Source organism: Babylonia areolata, chromosome 10 (assembly GCF_041734735.1).
Source record: "Babylonia areolata isolate BAREFJ2019XMU chromosome 10, ASM4173473v1, whole genome shotgun sequence".
Taxonomy (NCBI): domain Eukaryota; kingdom Metazoa; phylum Mollusca; class Gastropoda; order Neogastropoda; family Buccinidae; genus Babylonia; species Babylonia areolata.
This window is the reverse complement of record NC_134885.1, coordinates 12,334,681-12,359,809: the sequence shown is the minus strand read 5'-3', so window position 1 is coordinate 12,359,809 and position 25,129 is coordinate 12,334,681. Positions and strand designations below refer to the sequence as shown.

The window sequence follows — 25,129 nt, the reverse complement described above, 5'->3', positions numbered from 1 at the left end:
CAACAGATTTCTCTGTGTGAAATTTGGGCTGCTTTCCCCAGGGAGAGCGAGTCGCTACACTGACAACGCCATCCATTTTTTTGGTATTTTTTTCTGCTTGCAATTTTATTTGTTGTCCTACCGTAGTGGATTTTTCTTGAGAATTTTGCCAGGAACAACCTTTTGTTGCCATGGGTTCTTTTACATGTGCTAAATGCATGCTGCACACGGGACCATGCTTTATCATCCCATCCGAATGACTAGCGTCCAGACCACCACTCACGGTTTAGTGGAGGGGGAGAAAATACTGGCGACTCTGCCGTGATTCGAACCAGTGCGCTCAGGTTCTCTTGCTTTCTAGACCTCCAGGCCAACACTCCACACGGATCAGGGTGAGCGGTTAGTGATCAGTGTTTAAGACCCTGATTCAGCACGGTGTCGTGTTCTTGGGAAAAGCACTTAACTCGGATTTTCCTCAGAGGGGAAGAAAATTCTGGCGAGTGTGTGATTTGATCCCATGTGCTCAGAACCTCTCGCTTCCAAGGCAGACGCATTACCACTAAGCCACCACTCCATGGGATGGGCATTGATCATGAAAGGATGTTGACAATGAAATGTGCCTTTAATTACACATACTTAACCGTGACCCAACTAGTGCAGACTCCGGCAGGGGTCTGACATTCCTGCCTGTGCAAACTACTATCCGCCTATGCGGAGAAAACGAAACTACGGCCGATAACCTCCCGGAAGTAGGTAACCTCCCCTTTGTCCCGCTGGCTAGCGCCATCTTTTTCTGGCAGCCATTATGACTCCTGTTCCTGTGCCTTTTTAGTATATCATTGATGTTTTACGGAGCATACACCTATCCATTTTATCAGGTGGCAGTGGGTGGATATCGATAATGAAAGGATATTGATCATGAAACATGCCTTCAAGTGAATCAGTGATGAACTGTGGAGCATTCAGCTCTCTAATTCATTTGGTGGTGATGGATGGATATTGATAATGAGAGGATATTGATGATTAAACATCCCTTTTAGTGTATCAGAAATGTTCTGTGGGGTATACAGCTATTGATTTTATTTGATGGTAGTGGATGGATATTGAGAATGAAAGAATATTTATGATGAAACATGCCTTTTAGTGTATCAGAGATGCTCTGCAGCTGTTTCATTTGGTGGTAGTGAATTGATATTGATAATGAAAGGATATTGATAATTACATATGCCTTTTTGTGTATCAGATATGTTCTATGGAGCATACAGCTATCTGTTTCATTTGATGGTAATGGGTGGATATTAATAATGAAATGATATTTATCATGAAACATACTTTTTAGTGTATCAGAGATGTTCTTCAGCTGTTTCATTTGGTGGTAGTGAATGGATATTGATAATGAGGTGTATCAATAATTACATCTGCCTTTTAGTGTATCAGGTATGTTTCATGGAGCATACAGTTATCTGTTTCATTTGATGGTAGCGGATGGATATTGATAATGAAACATACCTTTGGGTGAATCAGTGATGTTTTATGGAGCATACAGCTATCTGTTTCATTTGGTGGTAGTGGGTGCGTATTGATTATGAAACATGCCTTTTAGTGTATCAGAGACATTCTGTTCAGCATAGACCTATCTGTTTTATGTGATGGCAGTGGTTGGATATTGATAATGAAACATGCCTTTTCGTGTATTGGTTATATTCTACAGAACATGCAGCTATTTCATTTGGTGGTAGTGAATGGATATTGATATTGAGAGGATATTTATAATTACATGTGCCTTTAAGTGTATCAGATATGTTTTATGGTGCATACAGCTATCTATTTCATTTGGTGGCAGTGGCTGCATATTGCTAATGAAAGGGTATTGATCATGAAACATGCCTTTTAGTGTATCAGAGACATTCTGTTCAGCATAGAACTATCTGTTTTATGTGATGGTAGTGGTTGGATATTGATAATGAAAGGGTATTGATCATGAAACATGCCTTACTGTATTAGTTATATTCTACAGAGCATGCAGCTATCTATTTCATATTTTGAGAATGAAAAGCTATTGATAATGAAACATGCCTTTTAATGTATCAGATGTATTCTTTGGAGCATACAACTATCTCTTTCATTTGGTGGTAATGGGTGGATAATGATAATGAAAGGAATTGATCATGAAACATGCCTTAGTGTATTGGAGATGTTCTATGGAGCATACAACTATCTGTTTCATTTGGCGGTAAAGGGTGAATATTGATAATGAAAGGATATTTACAATGAAACATGCCTTTTAGTGTATCAGAGATGTTCTTTATCTGTTCCATTTGGTGGTAGCTTATGGATATTGATAATGAGAAGATATTGATAATTACATGTGCCTTTTAGTGTATCAGATATATTCTATGGAACATACAGCTATCTGTTTCATTTGGTGATAATGGGAGGATATTGATAATGAAAGGATATTGATGATGAAACATACTTTTTAGTGTATCAGAGATGTTCAGAGTTGTTCCACAGCTGTTTTATTTGGTGGCAGTGGGTTGATATTGATAATGAGAGGATTCTGATAATTACATGTGCCTTTTAGGGTATCAGATATGTTCGATGGAGCATACATCTATCTGTTTCACTCGGTGGTAGCGGGTGGATATTGACAATGAAAGGATATTGATAGTCAAACATGCCTTTGAGTTAATCAGTGACGTTCTATGGAGCATACATCTATCTGTTTCACTTGGTGGTAGCAGGAGGATATTGACAATGAAAGGATATTGATAATCAAACATGCCTTTTAGTGAATCAGTGACGTTCTATGGAGCATACATCTATCTGTGATCTGTTTCATTTATTGGCAGTGGGTGGATATTGATGATGAGAGGATATTGATCATGAAACGTGCCTTTTAGTGTATTGGTTCTATTCTACAGAGCTTGCAGCTATTTCATTTGGTGGTAGTGGATTGATATTGAGAATGAAATGATGCTGATCATGAAACATGTCTTTATTTTATTTTATTTTATCTTATTTATTTATTAATTTATTTATTTTTAAATTAATTAATTGATTGATTGATTAATTAATTAATTAATTAATTAATTAATTTCTCAAGGCCTGACTAAGCGCGTTGGGTTACGCTGCTGGTCAGGCATCTGCTTGGCAGATGTGGTGTAGCGTATATGGATTTGACTGAACGCAGTGACGCCTCCTTGAGTTACTGATACTGATACTGATACATGCCTTTTAGTGTATCAGATAATGTTCTATGGAGCATACAGCTGTCTTATTTCCTTTCGTGGTAGTGGGTGGATATTGATAATGAGGGGATGTTGATAATTACAAGTGCCTTTTGGTGTATCAGAGATGTTCTGCGGAGCACAAAGCTCTCTGTTACAGCTGGTGGGTGACGTTGGTGTTTACATGTGCCTTTTGGTGTATCAGAGATGTTCTACGGAGCACAAAGCTCTCTGTTACAGCTGGTGGGTGACGTTGGTGTTTACATGTGCCTTTTGGTGTATCAGAGATGTTCTACGGAGCACAAAGCTCTCTGTTACAGCTGGTGGGTGATGTTGGTGTTTACAAGTGCCTTTTGGTGTATCAGAGATGTTCTACGGAGCACACAGCTCTCTGTTACAGCTGGTGGGTGACGTTGGTGTTTACAAGTGCCTTTTGGTGTATCAGAGATGTTCTACAGAGCACACAGCTCTCTGTTACAGCTGGTGGGTGATGTTGGTGCTGTTGTGTCTGACAGGTGGTGGTGACTGACCTGCACAACTCACAGTGGAAATACTTCTTCCCCTGCGGCCAGTGGCTTTCCAAGAGCGAAGGGGATGGCGCCATTTGTCGGGATCTGATTGGCAGCCGAGATCCCTTGGCGACAAGGAAAGGTGTGTGACTCCCTCCTTTTGTCTGGGGATGCTCTGTGTGTGTGTGTGTGTGTGTGTGTGTGTATTAAGTGATGCTGCCTGTATGTCTTCTTTAGTATTAAATATGAAGTGATGCTGCTTGTATGTCTTCTTTAATATTAAATATGAAGTGATGCTGCTTTTATGTCTTCTTTAATATTAAATATGAAGTGATGCTGCTTGTATGTCTTCTTTAATATTAAATATGAAGTGATGCTGCTTTTATGTCTTCTTTAATATTAAATATGAAGTGATGCTGCTTGTATCTCTTCTTTAATATTAAATATGAAGTGATGCTGCTTTTATGTCTTCTTTGATATCAAATATGACGTGATGCTGCTTGAATGTCTTCTTTGATATCAAATATGACGTGATGCTGCTTGTGTCTTCTTTAATATTAACCCCTTCACTGCTCCTGTCAACTGTGTTCGTTCTGGTCCGTGAAGGACTGTTACGTCACTAAGGTAAATCAGCAAAGGCTGTCGTGTCACTGTCCTAAATTTGGACCCTTCCTTTCGGGATTGCCCTACTTCTTGTTCGGCAAAAATCGGTTACACTATTGATAAGCACACGAAAGTAGTGACTGCAGCTTCAGAACCAGGCTATACTGATCTTACTCCACGAAGGCTCGGCATCGGCAGTCAGGGGGTTAAATATGAAGTGATGCTGCTTGTATGTCTTCTCTTTCATTCATGCTGTCAGCTTGTTTGCTTTCAGGAAATGGTTTGTTCTCATATGCATAGAAGGAAGGTGGCAGAACGGTGAAGACGCTCAGCTGCCAATACAGAGTCCATGAGGGTGTGGGTTCGAATCCCGCTCTCGCCATTTCTCCCAAGTTTGACTGGAAAACCAAACTGAGCATCCAGTCTTTCGGATGAGATGATAAATTGAGGTAACACTTTGTGCACTGAAAAAGAACCCATGGCAACGAGAGTGTTGTCCTCTGGCAAAATTATGTAAAAAGAAATCCACTCTGATAGGTACACAAATATGTAAGCATGCTCTCAAGGCCTGACAAGCGCGTTGGGTTATGCTGCTGTCAGGCATCTGCCTAGCAGATGTGGTGTAGCGCATATGGATTTGTCCGAACACAGTGACGCCTCATGGTTTTGTGTTTGTGCAGCTTCCAAGTACAAAGTGTCAGTGTTCACTGGGAACAAGAAGGGAGCAGGCACAGACGCCAATGTCTACATCACCATGTTTGGGGAGTTTGGTGACTCTGGGGAAAAGAAACTCACTTCACGCAAAAACAATTTCGAGAGGGGGAAGTAAGTGCTGTCAGCTTTTGTGTCTTGGTTTTGTAGTCTGTGATGTGTTGTGTCTTTGTCGTCGTTGTTGGACCTCGTTTCACTTGAACCATTGTGTTGCTGTGGGGTGGGGTTTTTTTTTGGTCACTGTTTTCGTCAAGAATGCAACCTTTTACCTGAAATGTTCAATGCATAATTGTTCAGAACAGTCATTTCACTAAGATGAACAGGGCATAACTGATCATAAACTGTCAGTACAGACATCTATTATTTAATATAATTTAGTCCACACTTGCTGCTTTTTTGTAAATACAGTATTTCCGGATGTTTTCACGTGTACCGTAAGGTTCGGTCTATTGAGCGCACTGGTATATGAGCCGCACCCACTAAATTTTGAAAAAAATTGAACTTCATACACACATAAGCCGCACTGGTTTATAAGCCGCATTTATTACCAGTACTGGAACACATACCAATACTACAGAAAAGCTGTCAATACTGTAGATTATGAAATAAACACAAGCGGAAACAACACAAAGAAAAGCAAGTGAAAATACTGCTAGTGCCACCAAAAAAACCAACAACAAACAAACAAACAAACAAAAAACACAATGAAAATAAGATCCATAATTTAGGGATAGTCACATTTATTCAACATCGTCCTGCTCACTGAAATCTTTGTCTTCAGTGTGCGAGTTCAAGAGAACCAGCACAGCTTCCTCCGCCATCTTGTCACTGACTTCAGCCTTGCTTTCACTTGATGAAAATGAACGCAAGGTGGAGGTTGCTACTGGTTCGTCGCTTGCACTGTCATCTGCTAGGTCAATTGCCTTCAATTTGAAGGCTGCATCATGGGCATTACGTCACGTTTTCGGCATGATGAGGGTGTGCGCTTGAGCAGTGTAGAACTGAATGCTGATCTGAACGTTTTAATGTGTGTGGATTTGACTTTTAAAACATGAACAGTTAGCACACTAACCTGAAGCTCATCCAAAAATTCATGGACAGAAATCATGATTTTGGTGAGTTGAAGGGCAGCTAAGAATAGACGAGAACATGACACTCCCGGGATCGTTAAAATCCTCAAATAAGCTGTATCATTGTATAAGCCGCAGAGGTTGAAGCTGGGAGAAAAAGTCATGCTTATGGATCGAACTTTACAGTAATTTGGTGGAAAAACATGGTATTTTCTGTGTTTTATCCATATCAGTTTGGCATGGAAGCCTGTTGAGGTTGTGAACCCCCCAGGGCTGAACGGATGTAACAAACGACAAAAATTAGTGTGTGACATGTCCATTTGATTGATTGATATGGATATTTATACAGCGTCTATCCTCGGTTGGACATCAAGCCCTAAGCACTTTACAAACTTGGGGTCATTTGCACAATAGGCTGCCTACCTGGGTAGAGCCAGCTGACGGCTGCACTGGGCACTCATGATTCATTTCCTGTGTCATTCAGTCAGGTTTCAGGCACAGACACAAACACACTCAGACAGACATATAACATTTCACATGTATGTAGGCAGCCATACTCTGTTTTTTTGGATGTTGTGGGTATTTTCTTGTTTCCATAACCCACTGAACGTTGACATGGATTACAGGATCTTTAACGTGCGTATTTTATCTTTTGCGTGCATATACACACAAAGGGGGTTCAGGCCCAAGCAGGTCTGTACATATGTTGGCCTGGGAGATGGGAAAAATCTCCACCCTTTGCCCACCAGGACATGTCAGGCCACCATTTGACATGTCTGTTCCTCTCCTGTGTGCAGGACTGACGAGTTCATTCTGGAGAGTCCCAAACTGGGTCGCCTGGAGCGTATCCGCATCGGTCATGACAATTCTGGGTTTGGACCAGGGTGGTTTCTCGACAAGGTAGGGGGTGTTTTTAATTTTTTAATTTTTGACTCACTTTTGTAAACAAAGTGAGTCTATGTTTTAACCCGGTGTTCGGTTGTCTGTGTGTGTGTGTGTGTGTCTGTGTGTCCGTGGTAAATTTAACATTGACATTTTCTCTGCAAATACTTTGTCAGTTGACACCAAATTAGGCATAAAAATAGGAAAAATTCAGTTCTTTCCAGTCATCTTGTTTAAAACAATATCGCACCTCTGGGATGGGCACAAAAAAAAAAAAAGAAAAAAAAAAAAAAAGAAGCCTAATTATATGCAAACTGCATTTACTGTTATATTTATATTTTTTGTATTCTCTAAACTTGGCACTTTGATCTGATATTCTGACCCAACAACAAGAGCAGTCATTATTATCATTTTTTGTTCAAACAGGAACTTCTTTTGCTAGGCATGGAAGTTTTATTTATTTTGCAAACGTTTTGGTGCAGATAGTAAAAAAAGGGAAATTACTCTGTAATTAATGCTAGGGGACTAAATTTGCTTTAAACTGATCTTTCTCATCTTAAATATTACATTTTGAAATTATACTCAATACATAAAAAGCTTTGATTTTAAAAAAAAAAAGTGTATCACAAGTGAGTCTTGAAGGCCTTGCATCTCTTGTTTTTTTTAATAATTTCTTATTATATTTTCTGTGGGTATTGTTTTGTTTGCAGTGCGGTGTGCGTTGTGTTTGTCTTGTTTCTCAGATGGTGTCTTGGCAAAGCATGGGGTGTGTTATTCTTGCTCTGGTATTGTTTTCTTTGTGAATATTGTGGTCTGGTTGTTCGTCGTATTGCTTTGTTTGTGAATATTGTGGTTTGGTTGTTCGTTGTATTGTTTTTTGTTTGTAAATGTTCTGTTGCACTTTTTTTTGTATGCCCCGTCTGTCATAATGTATGCAAGTATTGTGGTGTACTTGGAGTGGTAGTAGTAGTCTTTAGTTTTTTTTTTACTTTCTCCTATTAAGTGATGCTAGACAAGAGAACAAAAAAAAAAGGGGGGTGGGGGAGTGGTGGGATTGGAGCGGTGCACTTGTGCTTATCTCTGTCCTGTTGTTTTGTTTGTAAATATTGTGATGCATGTGTGTGTGTGTGTGTCAGTCTGTCTCATTGTTTTGTTTATAAATTTTGCCATCTCTGGTGTTTGTCTGACTGTTGCGTTACTTTGTTTGTGAATATTGTGATGCACTCGTGTTTATTGGTCAGTCTCTAATATTGTTTTGTTTGTGAATATTGTGATGCACTCGTGTTTATTGGTCAGTCTCTAATATTGTTTTGTTTGTGAATATTGTGATGCACTCGTGTTTATTGGTCAGTCTCTAATATTGTTTTGTTTGTGAATATTGTGATGCACTCGTGTTTATTGGTCAGTCTCTAATATTGTTTTGTTTGTGAATATTGTGATGCACTCGTGTTTATTGGTCAGTCTCTAATATTGTTTTGTTTGTGAATATTGTGATGCAGTCGTGTTTATTGGTCAGTCTCTAATATTGTTTTGTTTGTGAATATTGTGATGCAGTCGTGTTTATTGGTCAGTCTCTAATATTGTTTTGTTTGTGAATATTGTGATGCAGTCGTGTTTATTGGTCAGTCTCTAATATTGTTTTGTTTGTGAATATTGTGATGCACTCGTGTTTATTGGTCAGTCTCTAATATTGTTTTGTTTGTGAATATTGTGATGCACTCGTGTTTATTGGTCAGTCTCTAATATTGTTTTGTTTGTGAATATTGTGATGCACTCGTGTTTATTGGTCAGTCTCTAATATTGTTTTGTTTGTGGATAGTATGGCACACTTGTGTTTGTCTGTCTGTCACATTGTTTTGTTTGTAAGTATTGTGATGCACCTATGTTTGTCTGTCTCTAATACTGCTTTGTTTGTGATTAGTGTGATGCACTGAGTGTTGTTTTTCCTTCAGCTGTATTGTTTCCTTGTAAATATTGTGTCGTGTTTATTTATGTTTTGTGTTGTGTTGTGTGGTTCTGTGCTGAGATGTGCCGTGTTGTGTTGTGGTGCACTGTGCTGTGTTGTGTTGTGCTGCACTGTGCTGTGTTGTGCTGCACTGTGCCGTGTTGTGTTGTGCTGTGCTGCACTGTGCCGTGTTGTGCTGTGTTGTGCTGCACTGTGCCGTGTTGTGTTGTGTTGTGCTGCACTGTGCCGTGTTGTGTTGTGTTGTGCTGCACTGTGCTGTGTTGTGTTGTGCTGCACTGTGTTGTGCTGCACTGTGCTGTGCTGTGTTGTGCTGCACTGTGCCATGTTGTGTTGTGCTGCACTGTGCTGTGTTGTGCTGTGTTGTGCTGCACTGTGCCATGTTGTGTTGTGCTGCACTGTGCTGTGTTGTGTTGTGCTGCACTGTGCCGTGTTGTGTTGTGTTGTGCTGCACTGTGCTGTGTTGTGTTGTGCTGCACTGTGCTGTGTTGTGTTGTGCTGCACTGTGTTGTGTTGTGTTGTGTTGTGCTGCACTGTGCTGTGTTGTGTTGTGCTGCACTGTGCTGTGTTGTGTTGTGCTGCACTGTGCCGTGTTGTGTTGTGCTGCACTGTGTTGTGTTGTGTTGTGCTGCACTGTGCCGTGTTGTGTTGTGTTGCACTGTGCTGTGTTGTGTTATACTGTGCCATGTTGTGCTGCACTGTGCCATGTTGTGCTGCACTGTGCCATGTTGTGTTGTGTTGTGCTGCACTGTGTTGTGTTGTGTTGTGCTGCACTGTGCCGTGTTGTGTTGTGCTGCACTGTGTTGTGCTGTGTTGTGCTGCACTGTGCTGTGCTGTGTTGTGCTGCACTGTGCCGTGTTGTGTTGTGCTGCACTGTGCTGTGCTGTGTTGTGCTGCACTGTGCCATGCTGTGTTGTGCTGCACTGTGCCATGTTGTGTTGTGCTGCACTGTGCCATGTTGTGTTGTGCTGCACTGTGCTGTGTTGTGTTGTGCTGCACTGTGTTGTGTTGTGCTGTGCTGTGTTGTGCTGTGTTGTGCTGCACTGTGCTGTGTTGTGTTGTGCTGCACTGTGCCGTGTTGTGTTGTGCTGCACTGTGCTGTGTTGTGTTGTGCTGCACTGTGTTGTGTTGTGCTGCACTGTGTTGTGTTGTGTTGTGCTGCACTGTGCCGTGCTGTGTTGTGCTGCACTGTGTTGTGTTGTGTTGTACTGCACTGTGCTGTGTTGTGTTGTGCTGCACTGTGCCGTGCTGTGTTGTGCTGCACTGTGCCATGTTGTGCTGCACTGTGCTGTGTTGTGTTGTGCTGCACTGTGCCATGTTGTGCTGCACTGTGCCGTGTTGTGTTGTGTTGTGCTGCACTGTGCTGTGTTGTGTTGTGCTGCACTGTGTTGTGTTGTGCTGCACTGTGTTGTGTTGTGCTGTGCTGTGCCGTGTTGTGTTGTGCTGCACTGTGCCGTGTTGTGCTGTGTTGTGCTGCACTGTGCCGTGTTGTGTTGTGTTGTGCTGCACTGTGGTGTGTTGTGTTGTGCTCTGTGTATTACAATGTTTCTTTGTGTGCTGTGTTTTGCTGTGGTTTTGTTTGTACTGCAATATACTGTGTTGTTTGCTTGTGCTGTGCTGTTCTGATGTGTGTTATGTTATGCTTTTACCTTTTATTTTGTTTTAGTCCCACTCATTTTAAATCTAGACTTAGGCATGCACTGAACATTCATGCATACAAAGCGTAAAAATAGGTTTGAATGGGTTTTTTTTATTTTTTTTTTTTTAATTTGTCAGACACCTGAGACAAGCAGATTAATCAGTCTGTTAATTTGGATTTTATTTGCCTGTCCATTTGTTCTTCAACCCATCTCTTTGTGGGTCTGTTTTTGTCTCTCTCTCTCTCTCTCTCTCTCTCTCTCTCTCTCTCTGTGACTGTCTGCTAGCCTTTCTGTTTGTTTGTCTGTCTGTCTGCCTATCTGCATGCTTGCCAACCTGTTTGTCTGTCTGTCCACACACACACACACACACACACACACACACAGTCACACGCACATGCGCGCGCGCACGCACACACACACACACACACACACACACACACACACACACACACACACACACATGCACAGTCATACAAAAAAGTGTATAAACTGGCTGTTGTTGTACACTGACACTTCTGGCAGATACACAAAGTGGTTTGAGAGAGAGAGAGAGACAGAGGCACAGAGAGAAAGAGAGAGAAGAGAGAGAGACAGAAAGAGAGACAGAAGGGGAGAGAGAGAGAGAGGAGAGAGACAGAGAGAGAGAGAGAGAGAAAGAAGGAAGACGTAAGGAGAGAAGGAGATGGAGAGAGACAGAGGGGAGAGAGGGGGAGTGAGAACTTGAAGAGAGAGAGACAGAGAGAGACACACACACACACACAGACAGTGAGACATAGAAGAGCAATGCTACATTCCCCCAGACAAGAGATAAAAAGACGGTAAAGGCTTACTTTCTGGCGAAATAGCTGGTAAGAGCAGCACACAGGTATTTTTTCCCCTCACCTCATGCCCGCACCCCCACCCCCCTTCCCCACTTACCTGCCCCTTCACACCATTCGCCCCAGCCAGGAATAGGAAGAGGAACAAACAGAGAGAGGCAGAGGCTGCAGGTCGTATAAACACTGGCAGTCACAGAGCAGGGAGGCAGAGACCACAGGTCACATAAACACTGACAGTCACAGAGCAGGGAGGCAGAGACCACATGTCCCATAAACACTGACAGTCACAGAGACCACAGGTCACATGAAAACTGACAGTCACAGAGACCACAGTTCACATAAACACTGACAGTCACAGAGACCACAGTTCACATAAACACTGACAGTCACAGAGACCACAGTTCACATAAACACAGACAGTCACAGAGACCACAGGTCACATAAACACTGACAGTCACATAGACCACAGTTCACATAAACACAGACAGTCACAGAGACCACAGTTCACATAAACACTGACAGTCACATAGACCACAGGTCACATAAACACTGACAGTCACAGAGACCACAGGTCACATAAACACTGACAGTCACAGAGACCACAGGTCACATAAACACAGACAGTCACAGAGACCACAGGTCACATAAACACTGACAGTCACAGAGACCACAGGTCACATAAACACTGACAGTCACAGAGACCACAGTTCACATAAACACTGACAGTCACAGAGACCACAGTTCACATAAACACTGACAGTCACAGAGACCACAGGTCACATGAACACAGACAGTCACAGAGGCTGCAGGTAAAGGGGGCTGGCCTGGCTAGGTCTGCTTATGCAGTTGAGATTTTTTCCCCCCCAAACTCTGCTACGCTAATTCCCGTTGTGACTTGGTGGAACATTTTTTTTTTTTTGGTATCAGTGTCAGTTTCAGTTTCTCAAGTGAGGCGTCACTGCATTCAGACACATCAGCATACATACATGTCAGAGCTGATCACCTGTTAATTCCTAAAAAGCCACAGAATGCAAAATAATATTTGAAGTTTGATTAAAACAGCATTAAAAAAAACAACAACAACAAAAACCCAGTTCTCTCTTGTCCCACACAATCCACGTAAAACTAAAGTATCCTGTAAAAACCCCTTTTATCACATGCAGGACAGCAAGCTGCTGTTAACTTTAATTCTTGACGACTATTTTCTTGAAGTGGGTGCAAAGACACGACAAAATGCCGTAGAACTGGACTGTGGCACTTTACCAACCCAGTTAAAATGATTTGTTGGGAGGGGAGTGGGGTGGGGTGGGGAAGGGAGGAGGGGGAAAGGAGGGGGGGGGGGGGCGGGGTAGTGTTCATGTTGTCTTGTCAATTTTCCCTTTTGATAGATAGATTGATTGATTGATTTATATGGATACTTATCTCGCGCCTATCCTGGGTTGGAGACCAAGTTCTAAGCACTTTACACACACGGAGTCATTTACACAACAGGCTGCCTACATGGGTAGAGCTGACTGACAGCTGCCATTGGGCGCTCATCATTCGTTTCCTGTGTCATTCAGTCAGCTTTCACGCATGCACACCTGCACACTCAGACAAACATGTAACATTTAACATTTTACGTGCATGACTGTTTTGTTTATTTACCCCACCATGTAGGCAGCCATACTCCATTTTCGGGGGTGTGCATGCAGGGTATGTTCTTGTTTCCAAAACCCACCAAATGCTGACATGGATTACAGGATCTTTAACGTGCAGTATTTGATCTTCTGTGTGCGTATACACACGAAGGGGGTTCAGGCACTGACAGGTCTGCACATATGTTGACCTGGGAGATCGGAAAAATCTCCACCCTTTACCCACCAGGCGCCACCGAGATTCGAACCCGGGACCCTCAGATTGAAAGTCCAACGCTTTGACCACTCGGCAATTACGCCTATCAGCAGGGTGGCTGCAGGATGTCAGCGTAGTGCCATCAAGGGGCATGGTTGTCCTTTGATCAGCCCTGAAGGAGGAGGAAGGTGGCAGAATGGTTAAGATGCTCAGCTGCCAATGTTGAGAGTCTGTGCAGTGAGGATGTGGGTTCGAATCCCGCTCTCGCCCTTTCTCCCAAGTTTGACTGGAAAATCAAACTGAGCATCTAGTCATTGGGATGAGGCGATAAACAAATTTATATCAGTGGTTGTGAGCCCATTTCCTCGCTGCAGTCAGAACAGCCGGGTACTGTTCCCATACTTCCCAGTACTCTCGTTCTGTCGGTTCGCGGCAGGTTGCCGCCTTTAGTACACCAGACAGTCATCTCATCAAGCATTATCTGTCTGTCTGCTAGCGCTACTTCCCAGCTTTTGCTTCTATCAACTTCGATGCTTTTTTTGCATCTCCTCACACATCCCTTATCTGTGAGTGAATTCCACCTCATTCCTCTCGGCTCGGCTGCCTTCCCCTGCTTTCTTGGTCTGTCTGCTTCTCATCTCCAAGAAGTGGCTGAGGAGCAGGCTGTTGGACTGTGTCAGCATGAAGACGGGCAAACATGCTTTCAGCTTTGATCGGAAACAGTTTTGGATTGTGAAGGTTTGTGTGGATGAAGATAGACAAGGCAAGAAGAATGACCATAAGACGTTCATGTAGGTTACATTCACAAATACATACTTCAGCTTTTACAGGAAACGGTTTGGTTTGTGAAGATTTGTCGTGAAGAGAGACGAAAAACTCAGATCAAAAGACATTAATGTTGATTACATGCACAAATGCTTGTATCAGCTTTGATAGGAAACAGTTTGGTTTGTGAAGACTTATGTTTGAAAAAAGAGAGATGAAAAAGATTGCAAGACATTCATGTAGGTTACGTTATCAAAATACATGCACGGGCACCCTTTAACAAACAAAGACACCTCATGTCAGTGAGTGTTCACTCCGAACTGTTAGCTTGGCTCCTGGATTCCCCAACCCCCCGCTGATTTAATGTGTTTGTATCCACACACCTCCCAGCCTTTGCCTTCTTTTTGTGCGCATGCTGTTATGTGGTCTCCCTCTTATCTAGTGTCGCTTGATTAATCAAATTAACTTCCCCTCCTCTCCGACTCATTCCTTTCCACCGGTTCTTGCACATATATACATGAGAATGCTCAACCTGTGTTTTTTTGTTTTGTTTTGTTTTTTTGGCATGGTTGGAAATCCGTTTTTGCATGCTTGACTGTGGAGAGATGGCCTAGAGGTAACGCGTCCGCCAAGGAAGCGAGAGAATCTGAGCGCGCTGGTTCGAATCACGGCTCAGCTGCCGATATTTTCTCCCCCTCCACTAGACCTTGAGTGGTGGCCTGGACACTAGTCATTCGGATGAGACAATAAACCGAGGTCCCGTGTGCAGCATGTACTTAGCGCACGTAAAAGAACCCACGGCAACAAAAGGGTTGTCCCTGGCAAAATTCTGTAGAAAAATCTACTTGGATAGGAAAAAACAAATAAAACTGCACGCAGGAAAAAATACAAAAAAATGGGTGGCGCTGTAGTGTAGCGACGCGCTCTCCGTGGGGAGAGCAACCCGAATTTCACACAGAGGAATCTGTGATAAAAAGAAATACAAATACAAATACAAAATACAAAGATGGGGACCTTTCACTGACACACAGCCATACAAAAGCATGCTCAACGTATTTCTGGTATGGCTGGAAATCATTATTTGCATGCTTAATTGAAAGGCGAGGGCCTTTCACATATAGTCATACATTAGAAGCAAGGTCACCCTTTTTTTTTGCTGGTATGGTTTGCATTTGAAATCATTGTTCGCATGCTTCAATGAAAGATGGGGGCCTTTCACACACAGCCTCACAGCGGGACGTGAGTTGAGAGAGATGGTATGATGGAGAGATGTGGGAAAAAGAGGACCACCAACAAAGCCGGCTGTGAATGTTTTGGTGCTGAGTGGTCTTTGATTTCAGTCTGGTGTGTGCGTGTGCGTGTACCTTCATATGTATGTATGGATATTTTTTATATGACATGTATATATATATATTTTTTTATATTAGATATATATATATATATATGTGTGTGTGTGTGTGTGTGTGTGTGTGTGTGTGTGTGTGTGCTTATCTATGTATGTGTGCGTGTATGTGCATGTGTGTGTGCATGCGCAGCCGAGTCGTGTGTGTGTGTGTGTGTGTGTGTGTGTGTGTGTTTGCAAAAGCGCGTCAGTGTTTGCATGCACGAGAGGGATATAGAGCAAGACAGATAGAAGTGAACAAAATAGATCAAAGTTTGAAGTCATGGAGTATCTCCGGCAGATTAACAATGGCTGCTGCCAGGCATGTATTGGTAGGTGGGTGGGTGTGTGTGTATCCATGGCATGGAAAAATGGCCATAGTGTTTTATTTGGTGGTCGGTATGAATCAGATTGTAAGAAATAACACACTTCAAGTTGAAACCGTAACCATTCTGTGTAGATTTCACTGGGAGGGGGGGTGGTGGGGGTGGGGGGGGGGGGCTGGGGGGGGGAAGGTGTGTACATGAAAATAGTTTTTGTTGGTTCAGAAACGAAGTTATGGGATCTTTCTCCTGTCTCTGTGCCTCTCTGTTTGTGTGTATCTCACTCTGTGTGTTCTCTTGTCTGTCTGTCTCTGTCTCCCTCTCTCTTTCTACGGGATCTCTGTAAGGGATCTGTCTTTCTCTGTCTTTTTGTCTCTTTCTCCCTCATAGCCCCTCTGTGTCTCTCTCTGTGTCTGTCTGTCTGTCTATCCCTCTGTCTCTGTTTGTCTCTCAGTCTCTGTCTGTCTCTGTATATCAGTCTGTGTATATTGTCTGTCCGTTTGTCTGTCTGTCTGCCCCGTCTGCCTCTCTCTCTCACTCACTCTCTCTCTCTCTCTGTCTCTCTGTCTCTGTCTCTCTCTCTCACTCACTCTTTCTCTCTCTTCTTTCTCCCATTCCCCTTTCTGTGTCCGTACTTTTGTCTGATGCTGTCTTCTTACCTTGGTTGTTTGTCTTTCCATCCAAACACATGTAATGCTCTCTCTCTCTCTCTCGTTGACCTAACCATGTTTTATCTTCCCCCCCACACCCAACCCCCATCCAACCACCAACCACACAGACCCCACCACCCCTCTTTAAAGCCCCCCTACAGCCAAGAACAAGTTGGGTGGTGGTTTTTTTTTTTTTTGGTGGGGAGGGTGGTTCGCTAAGGCGGAAAGCACGATGTGAGGAGAGATGGATGTATTGTCTGGTCTTGTCTTGGCACTCAGCAGCAGCAAGGGTGGATCGTTCCCTTTGATGTTAAGGCGCTGGCAGGGACGTGTTCAGGTCGGCTTCTTGCAGCGTTGATGCCATTAGAGATGCTTGGGAGAGAGAGAGAGAGAGAGAGGGGGGGGGGGGAGAAGGGGAGGGGAAGAGAGGGTTTGTTTATATACGTGCCTGTCTGAGGAAGTTGCGTTTGGGGAGAGTGTCACATACTTTTCTTTCCTTCGTTGTTTTTCTTCTTCTTCTTCTTCTACTTCTTCTTCTTCTTCTTCTCTCTCTCTCTCTCTCTCTCTCTCTCTCTCTCTCTCTCTCGTGTATTCGTTCACCCCCCTCCCCCAGCCCGATCATAAGAACAGAAAATGTTTACAAAAGTAAAGGGGGACTGATCATTTTCGTGCCATTGTTTGTGTGTGTGCGTGCTTTAGTTGTGTTATCTCGTTCTTCTGTTTAACGCCTGACACTGAAGCTTGTGGTACGAGCAAAACTCTGTCTCTCTCTGTCTCTGTCAGTCTTTATTTCTGACGGTCTCTCTCTCTCTCTCTCTCTCTCTCTCTCTCTCTCTGTGTGTGTGTGTGTGTGTGTGTGTGTGTGTGTGTCCATTTCGACTGGTTCCTCTTTTTTGCTACATTTTTGCTAACGTGTCTGTCTGTCTGTCTGTCCAGTGTCTGTCTGTGGGACCATTAATTCCCAGTCTACCTAGTCTGTCAGTTCATGGTTAAATATACGCTCTGACCAGCTTTCGTGATATTGGACGAGTTGAGGGGTATAATAATGAGAAAGGAAAACTACGATGAAATAATAAATTTAAATATAAAAAAAAAGCAGAGGAAAAAAAACAACAAAAAAAAACAAAAAAAAAAAACAGGAAGAAATAAAAGTGCAGCCATGTGGTTGCTGATTACTGAAAACGCCCATGAACGACCTTGAACCAGGCTGAAAGAGTGCCGGAGTTAGGAAGAAGAAGAAGAAGACAAAAAATTGACGAACTAGGTCATCATGTACAGATTTGGGAAGCAATATTTCACACCCTGCTGTCAGGATGTCGGCGTGTGCACCTCTCTTGGCATTATCGTGCAGTGCGTACTCAGTGATGAAAGGATGGGGGTGAACTGGCGATCCCTTTTTATTTTATTTTATTGACTCACTTGTGTAAACAAAGTGAGTCTATGTTTTAACCCGGTGTTTGGTTGTCTGTGTGTGTGTGTGTGTGCGTGTGTGTGTCCGTGTGTCTGTGTGTCCGTGGTAAACTTTAACATTGACATTTTCTCTGCAAATACTTTGTCAGTTGACACCAAATTTGGCATAAAAATAGGAAAAATTCAGTTCTTTCCAGTCATCTTGTTTAAAACAATATTGCACCTCTGGGATGGGGGGTGTGGGGGGGGGGGGGGGGGGGAAAAAAAGGAGCCTAATTATATGCAAACTGCATTTACTGATATATTTATATTTTTTGTAGTCTCTAAACTTGGCACTTTGATCTGATATTCTGACCCAACAACAAGAGCAGTCATTATTATCATTTTTTTTTGTTCAAACAGGAACTTCTTTTGCTAAGCATGGAAGTTTTATTTATTTTTTCAAACGTTTTTGGTGCAGATAGTAAAAAAAAAAAAAGGGAAATTACTCTGTAATTAATGCTAGGGGACTTAATTTGCTTTAAACTGATCTTTCTCATCTTAAACATTACATTTTGAAATTATACTCAATACATAAAAAGCTTGGTTTTTTTTTTTTAAAAGTGTATCACAAGTGAGTCTTGAAGGCCTTGCCTCTCTTGTTTTATTTTATTTTTAGTTAACTGGAACTGAAAAAAAAAAAATCAACACTCATGGTTAATTGCATAGCTCAGTCTGTTCCTTTCCTTTTGGCACACCAGTGGGGAAGGCGAGGGTTTGTGTCAGATGATTCTAGTGAAAGGAACAAACAATGCCGTTGTTTTGACATGCAAAGAAAAAAGTCCGTCATGAAACAGACCATGAGGAAATATATAGCTGTAACGAAGAATGCCGTGCTTCATGGCAGCCCAAAAAAAAAATTCCAATAAAATGAACAAACAATGTGTTAAAGTCGCGTACCCCCCCCCCCCCCCCCCCCCCCCGCCCCCGAAAAAATTAAATTAAATAAAGAAAAAAAAGTCAGGCTGAGGCAAAAGAACAAACAGAGCAAAAGTAGCAGTAACGAAGATTGTTCATCAGAAAATCCCGCTGAAATGAACGAACAATGTGTTAAACGTAAGCTTACAAAGAAAAAATCTTGAGACCAACAAACAAGAGGAAACGTAGCTGCAACGAAGAAGAATGCTTGTCAGAAAAAAAATCCTGTTAAGTGAACAAACCAACAATGTGTTAAACGAACAAAAAAACAACAACAAAAAAACAAAACAAAAAACAAACAAAAAAACCACCCCCCCAAAAAAACAACAACAACAACAAAAAAACACACACGCAAAAACAAACAAACAAAAAAACCCAACCAAGACAACAACAACAACAACAACAAAAAACCCAAAACAAAAAATAAACAAACAAACAAACCAAAAAAAAACACACCCAAAAAACAAAAAAAAACGAGGCAAAACACAGAGGAAATGTACGGAGTTGCGTGTATGAGGGGGGGATTCCAGTTGAATGAAACTTTCCCGGTGCAAGTAAAGTGGCAAATAACTCCACCATTCCCCACCAACCCCCCCCCCCCCCCCCGTCCACCCCCCCCACCCCCACCCCCCCCACTCCCTTTCAGCGTGTGGCTGTTGCGCCACGTGTGATGGCACGTGCCGCCGCCAGGCAGGGTGGATAGGAATTAAGGGTCCCACAGACAGACAGACAGACAGACTGGGTAGAGAGGGAATGAAAGGTCCCACAGACAGACAGACAGACAGACTGACATAGTGGGTAGAGAGGGAATTTAGGGTTCAACAGACAGACAGACTGGCAGACTGGGTAGAGAGGGAATTATTGGTCCCGCAGACAAACAGACAGACAGACAGACAGACTGGCATACTTAGTAGAGAGGGAATGAAAGGTCCCACACTGAGACAGACAGACTGGGTAGAGAGGGAATTAATGGTCCCACAGACAAGACTGACAGACTGGCATACTGGATAGAGAGAGAATTAAAAGTCCCACAGACTGACAGACAGACTGGCATAGTGGGTAGAGAGGGAATTAATGGTCCCACAGACAGACTGACAGACAGACTGGCATAGTGGGTAGAGATGGAATTAATGGTCCCACAGACTGACAGACAGACAGACTGGCATACTTGGTAGAGAGGGAATGAAAGGTCCCACAGACAGACAGACAGACAGACAGACAGGCAGACTGGGTAGAGAGGGAATTAATGATCCTACAGACAGACTGGCATAGTGGGTAGAGAGGGAATTAATGGTCACACAGACAGACTGACAGACAGACGGATTGGCATACTTGGTAGAGAGGGAATGAAAGGTCCCACAGACAGACAGACAGACAGACTAGGTAAAGAGGGAATTAATGATCCCACAGACAGACTGACAGACAGACTGGCATAGTGGGTAGAGAGGGAATTAATGGTCCCACAGACAGACTGACAGGCAGGCAGGGTAGTTAGGAAATTAAGGGTCCCACATAGAGACAGACAGGCAGACAGACAGAGACTGGCAGATTGCGTGGATAGGAAACCAAGGGTCCCACAGACAGACAGACAGACAAGCAGAAAGAGAGACTGGCAGACTGGGTGAATAGGAAACTAATAGGTCCCACAGACAGACTGGCAGGCAGGGAGACAGGGTGGAGAGGAAATTAAGGGTCCCACAGGCAGACAGGCAGGCAGATGAAGAGGATCGGGCAGTACAGCACAGACAGACACTAGACAGACAGACAGACGCCAGACAGACAGACAGACACTAAACAGACAGGCAGACAGACAGACACCAGACAGACAGACAATAGACAGACAGACAGACAGACAGATCGCATGTCTGCACATCCCCGTGTTTACTCCCCCTGCTGCATTCTTCCCATTGTACGTGTCATTGCTCGCACCTCGCTCTTCTCGCTTCCCTCTAATCCACCCAGACACCTCAGCATCCCCCCAGCTTCCACCCTACCCCCACCCCCTCTTTCCCCCACCGTACCACCTCTGCACCAGTTTACAACAAGAGCAGAAGAGTTACTCCCCTATTCCCCCCCCGCCCCCCCCCAACCCATTGTTATTTTGTTGGTTAAGAAATGGTCTGAATGCACCAACCGCCATGATGCAATGGACTGTTCATTTGCCGTACCTCTTGGGTGAAAAGAATTACCCACGTTTTCATTCAAATATTCATAACTCCGTCAGTTTTGCGACTAACTGAAAGTTTCTCTGACTGTCCGTTTATGACTTAGGCATGTCCCCACTAAAAATGGTGCTGTTTTGTTTGCAAACAAAGGAGTAAGTATCGATTAGACAGACTTCAACGAATTCAGAATAACGCTGCCAGACCCATTTGCAGAGCTTCTAAACTTGACCATGTTTCTCCTCTCCTTCAGTCTCTCCACTGGTTGCCTGTTTCTGATCGAATAGACTATAAGCTATCCACTCTGACCATTTCTGCTGTCAACGGATCTGGCCCCCAAGTATCTTTCTGAACTCATCCATATCTGTACCCTGTCTCGCCAGCTCCGTTCTTCCTCTGATACTCGACTTCTCAGGATACCTCACGTCAGAAGTAAGACCTATGGACACAGATCGTTTTCTTTTCAATCGCCAAAGACGTGAACAAGCTCCCTGATAACCTCCGTCATTCTGATTCCCTCGCATCTTTTAAATCTCGTCTCAAAACTCACCTTTTCCCTCAGCAGTAAGTTCAGTTTGGCAAGTCCACTTCCTTTGCGTTAGCTGTGCTTGACTATGTGTGTATACATATGTATGTGTACATAACTACATGCATGTATATGAATGTGTATTGTGTGTGCGTATGTTTATGTAAGTTTGTGCCTGCCTATGTGTGCGTATCATGTATGTGTTAGGGTAGCTGTTAGATACACATGTATGTTAAAATATATGTATGCATTGTGTGTGTGTGTGTGTGTGTGTGTGTGTGTGTGTGTGTGTGTGTGTGTGTGTGTGTGTGTGTGTGTAGTCACATTTTGGTGTGTGTATGTAACATTGATGTAATGTTTTATGTTAACAAAAGCGTTTTTGTAAAGCACCTAGAGCAGATTTCTGGATAGTGTGCTCTATAAGTATCCATTGTTATTATTATTATTATTATTATTATTATTATTATTAAATAAACAACGAAATCGTTGTTTAAATTCAAGGCTGCGCCTCATACGTGCCAGTAGGAGTGAGTGGTGGAGGGGTTCAGTCGCGACTGGCCTCTGTATCGGAGAACTGAAAGTGTTGCGGGCAATGGGAAAACTTTTGCCCTCCTCTTCATGGCTGTTATCTTTCGTTGTTGCTCGTTTTTCAGGCGGCGCTGCAGGCGTCTGTCTGAGTCTCCCTGGCCTGGTCAATAAGGTCAGACTCCAGTGATCGTGAAAGGATGGAGCGGCGAGAGCCTGTTTCTTAATCTCAAGGCCAAAAATGGTTGTTCTGCTTGTCTCATCGTCTTCTGATTTAACCATAAAAATGCGGCAGAAGTCTATTAAACCTGCGGACCCTGCTGAAATTGTGACAGTATGGTTTTGGTTTTTTTTTCCCCACTTCCAAAGAATTCACGCTCTTGCAAGTCCGGTGGTTTTGCAGCGTTTCCACACTGACAGATATTCCGAACGATCGCCGTTTCAGGTATGAACGATTTGACAGTGTGGCTCCGTGACCAAAGCGTGACAGATTGCCATGAGTTGTTAAGAAAGTCAACAGGTATTGAACAGGAATGCTGAACACCATTTCAGTATAGAGACCCTAGTCGCCCTGCGGGGTCTCCTCTGGAAGGTGGCCAAAGTCAGGTTTCACTGCGTTACACGCGCCTCTGTTGATAGAGGACCAGCGTGGACAACATCCGGAGAGAGTTGAGGAGGCCCCACCCCTCTTCCCCCCTCCAAAAAAAAAAAAAAGTTTATGCTATCCAAATTTTCGACGAAGACGCGCAGATAAAGAACGGCGATTAAAAGCATCAATATGTTAGCTCAGTCTTATTTCAGAGAGGTCTCTTTCCAAGATAGCCTCCTTCCCCTGCCTCTTCTTTGTCTTCAGTTTCTCAAGTATAGAGTTATGCATGCGTGTGAATGACTGGTGTGAAAGCGCTTTGATTTATCTCTGCTCAAAATTCAGCGCTATATGAATACTAATGATTATTATTATCAGAGAGGTAACATCCCCTTCAGTAACGAGCATACTCCCAGTAGCAGTCAAGGGCTTGAATGATTGATTAAGGGGTTGAAAACGGGAGACGGATGGCTGTCTAATGCGATCGGCTTCGGATCCACTCTGTTTACGCATACCCAGATTCAAACACTCGACTGTTGGCCGCCGTTCTTTCTGTGTCCCTGGACCTCGCAATTGTTTGGAATGAACTTCCTCTTTCTCTTCGTCAGGTCTCCGCACTCAACTCTTTCAAGTCTGGTCTTAAACCCCACCTCTTCCCAAAATAGCCTCCCTTCCCTGCCTCTTTCTTGTCTTCAGTTTTTTCTAGTTTTAGAGTTATGCATGCGTGTGAATGACTGGTGCGAAAGCGCTTTGATTTGTCTCTGCACAAGATTCAGCGCTATATAAATACAATACTAATAATTAGTAGTAGTAGTAGTAATGCTGCATTGACTTCGCCGAAAACGACAGTTCATTTGGGGAGGGGGAGGGCACGTTGATGGCTTAAAATCGGGTTTAACGCCGCCACCCTCCACATGTCACACGTCACAAGGGGATGAAGCAGTTTGGCAGGAGGCACGATGGGGGTGTGTGGGGGGGGAAATCGTATGTTGCTGTTTTTCTTCATTGGTGGGGGTGCCTGGGGATTCACCTGCGAGTTCGGAGCTCAGCCAGCTGACTTCATTAACTCTCTCCATACGAACGCCGAAAGAGACGACGTTAACAGCGTTTCAGCCCAATTACCATCATCAAAATATTGCAAGCGGAAGGCTCTTATACTGAAGAGGTGAATGTTGGCAAAGAATGCCACAATTCTGACGACGGAAGTTAAAGGTTGGGTCATTCAGACACCCACTGGACATTCGAGGGGTCTGTGTAGAGGAGAAGAGAGGACTGGCCGTACTGAGTGAGTTAAAATCGGGTTTAACGCCGCCACCCTCCACATGTCACACGTGACAAGGGGATGAAGCAGTTTGGCAGGAGGCACGATGGGGGTGTGGGGGGGAATCGTATGTTGCTGTTTTTCTTCATTGGTGGGGGTGCCTGGGGATTCACCTGCGAGTTCGGAGCTCAGCCAGCTGACTTCATTAACTTTGAGAATGTAAAAACCATGCTCGTCCCCAAGTGAGAAGTGGCGTTTACATTACAGTCGCGAGCGTTCTCTCTCTCTCTCTCTCTCTCTCTCTCTCTCTCTCTCTGTGTCTCTCTATGTCTCTGCCTCTCTATGTCTCTCACAGAGGCATACACACACACGCACACAGACAGACAGACTCGGACACACACGCACGCACACACTGAGACAGACAGACAGACACACACACACACACAACCACACACACACATTGACATACATCTCTCTCTCTATATATATGTGTGTGTGTGTATGTATGTATGTATATATATATATATATATATTGGTGTGTGTGGAGAGACAGACAGACAGACAGACAGACAGACAAACACACACACACACACACACACTGACATACATCTCTCTCTCTCTCTCTCTCTCTCTCTCTCTATATATATATATATATATATATATGTATGTGTGTATAGTATATATATATATATATATATATATATATATTGGTGTGTGGAGAGAGAGAGAGAGAGAGAGACAGACAGACAGACAGACAGACAAAGGAAGGAGGAAGGAAGGGAAGGCAAGCTAGAAAGAAGTACCTGCTCAATTACGAAGAGAATGCCTCTGTTTTGTTTGCAGTGGGAGCAAGCACGCAAACTGTCTTTTTTGTTTGTTTTTTTTTTTTTTTTTGTAGCAGGCCTGCGAAGCTGTTCAGAGGCAAAACAGCCGTACCGAATCAAATACATACTGACGTCCCTGTTTGGGGGGGGACAGCTGAACTGATTACAGAGCGCTCTTTTGACAACTTAATCATTGCTTACGGGTTATCGCGCGTCAGCGTGTGTGTGTGTGTGTGTGTGTGTGTGTGTGTGTGTGTGCACTTAGAATAATGCCACTGGAAGAATACGTTACAGTCGTGACAGCCCGGTGGAAAAAAAAAAAAAAAAAAAAAAAAAAGGAAAACGTCTGAGCCAACCAAGTGTAAACACACTTGAATGTTATAACAGGATGGCCTCGAAAAAAAGTCGTTTGTGGAGTCTGTCTGACTAAACCGTCCCCTCTCTCTCTCTCTCTCTCTCTCTCTCTCTCTCTCTCTCTCTCTCTCTCTCTCTCTCTCTCTCTCTCTCTCTCTCTCTATACC

General features: G+C 43.4%; 2 protein-coding genes across 2 annotated transcripts in view; one reads left to right on the top strand and one right to left on the bottom strand.

Annotated features, from left to right (window-relative positions):
- LOC143286786 (uncharacterized) overlaps nucleotides 1–25,129 on the bottom strand; it is a 289,541-nt gene that overhangs the window by 50,753 nt on the left and 213,659 nt on the right. The window lies entirely within an intron of this gene.
- Nucleotides 1–25,129, top strand: part of LOC143286785 (lipoxygenase homology domain-containing protein 1-like) — a 175,152-nt gene that overhangs the window by 11,569 nt on the left and 138,454 nt on the right. The window contains 3 exon segments of the mRNA XM_076594567.1: nucleotides 3,725–3,860; nucleotides 5,002–5,146; nucleotides 6,900–7,002. Of these exon segments, the coding sequence (XP_076450682.1) occupies nucleotides 3,725–3,860; nucleotides 5,002–5,146; nucleotides 6,900–7,002 (384 nt within the window).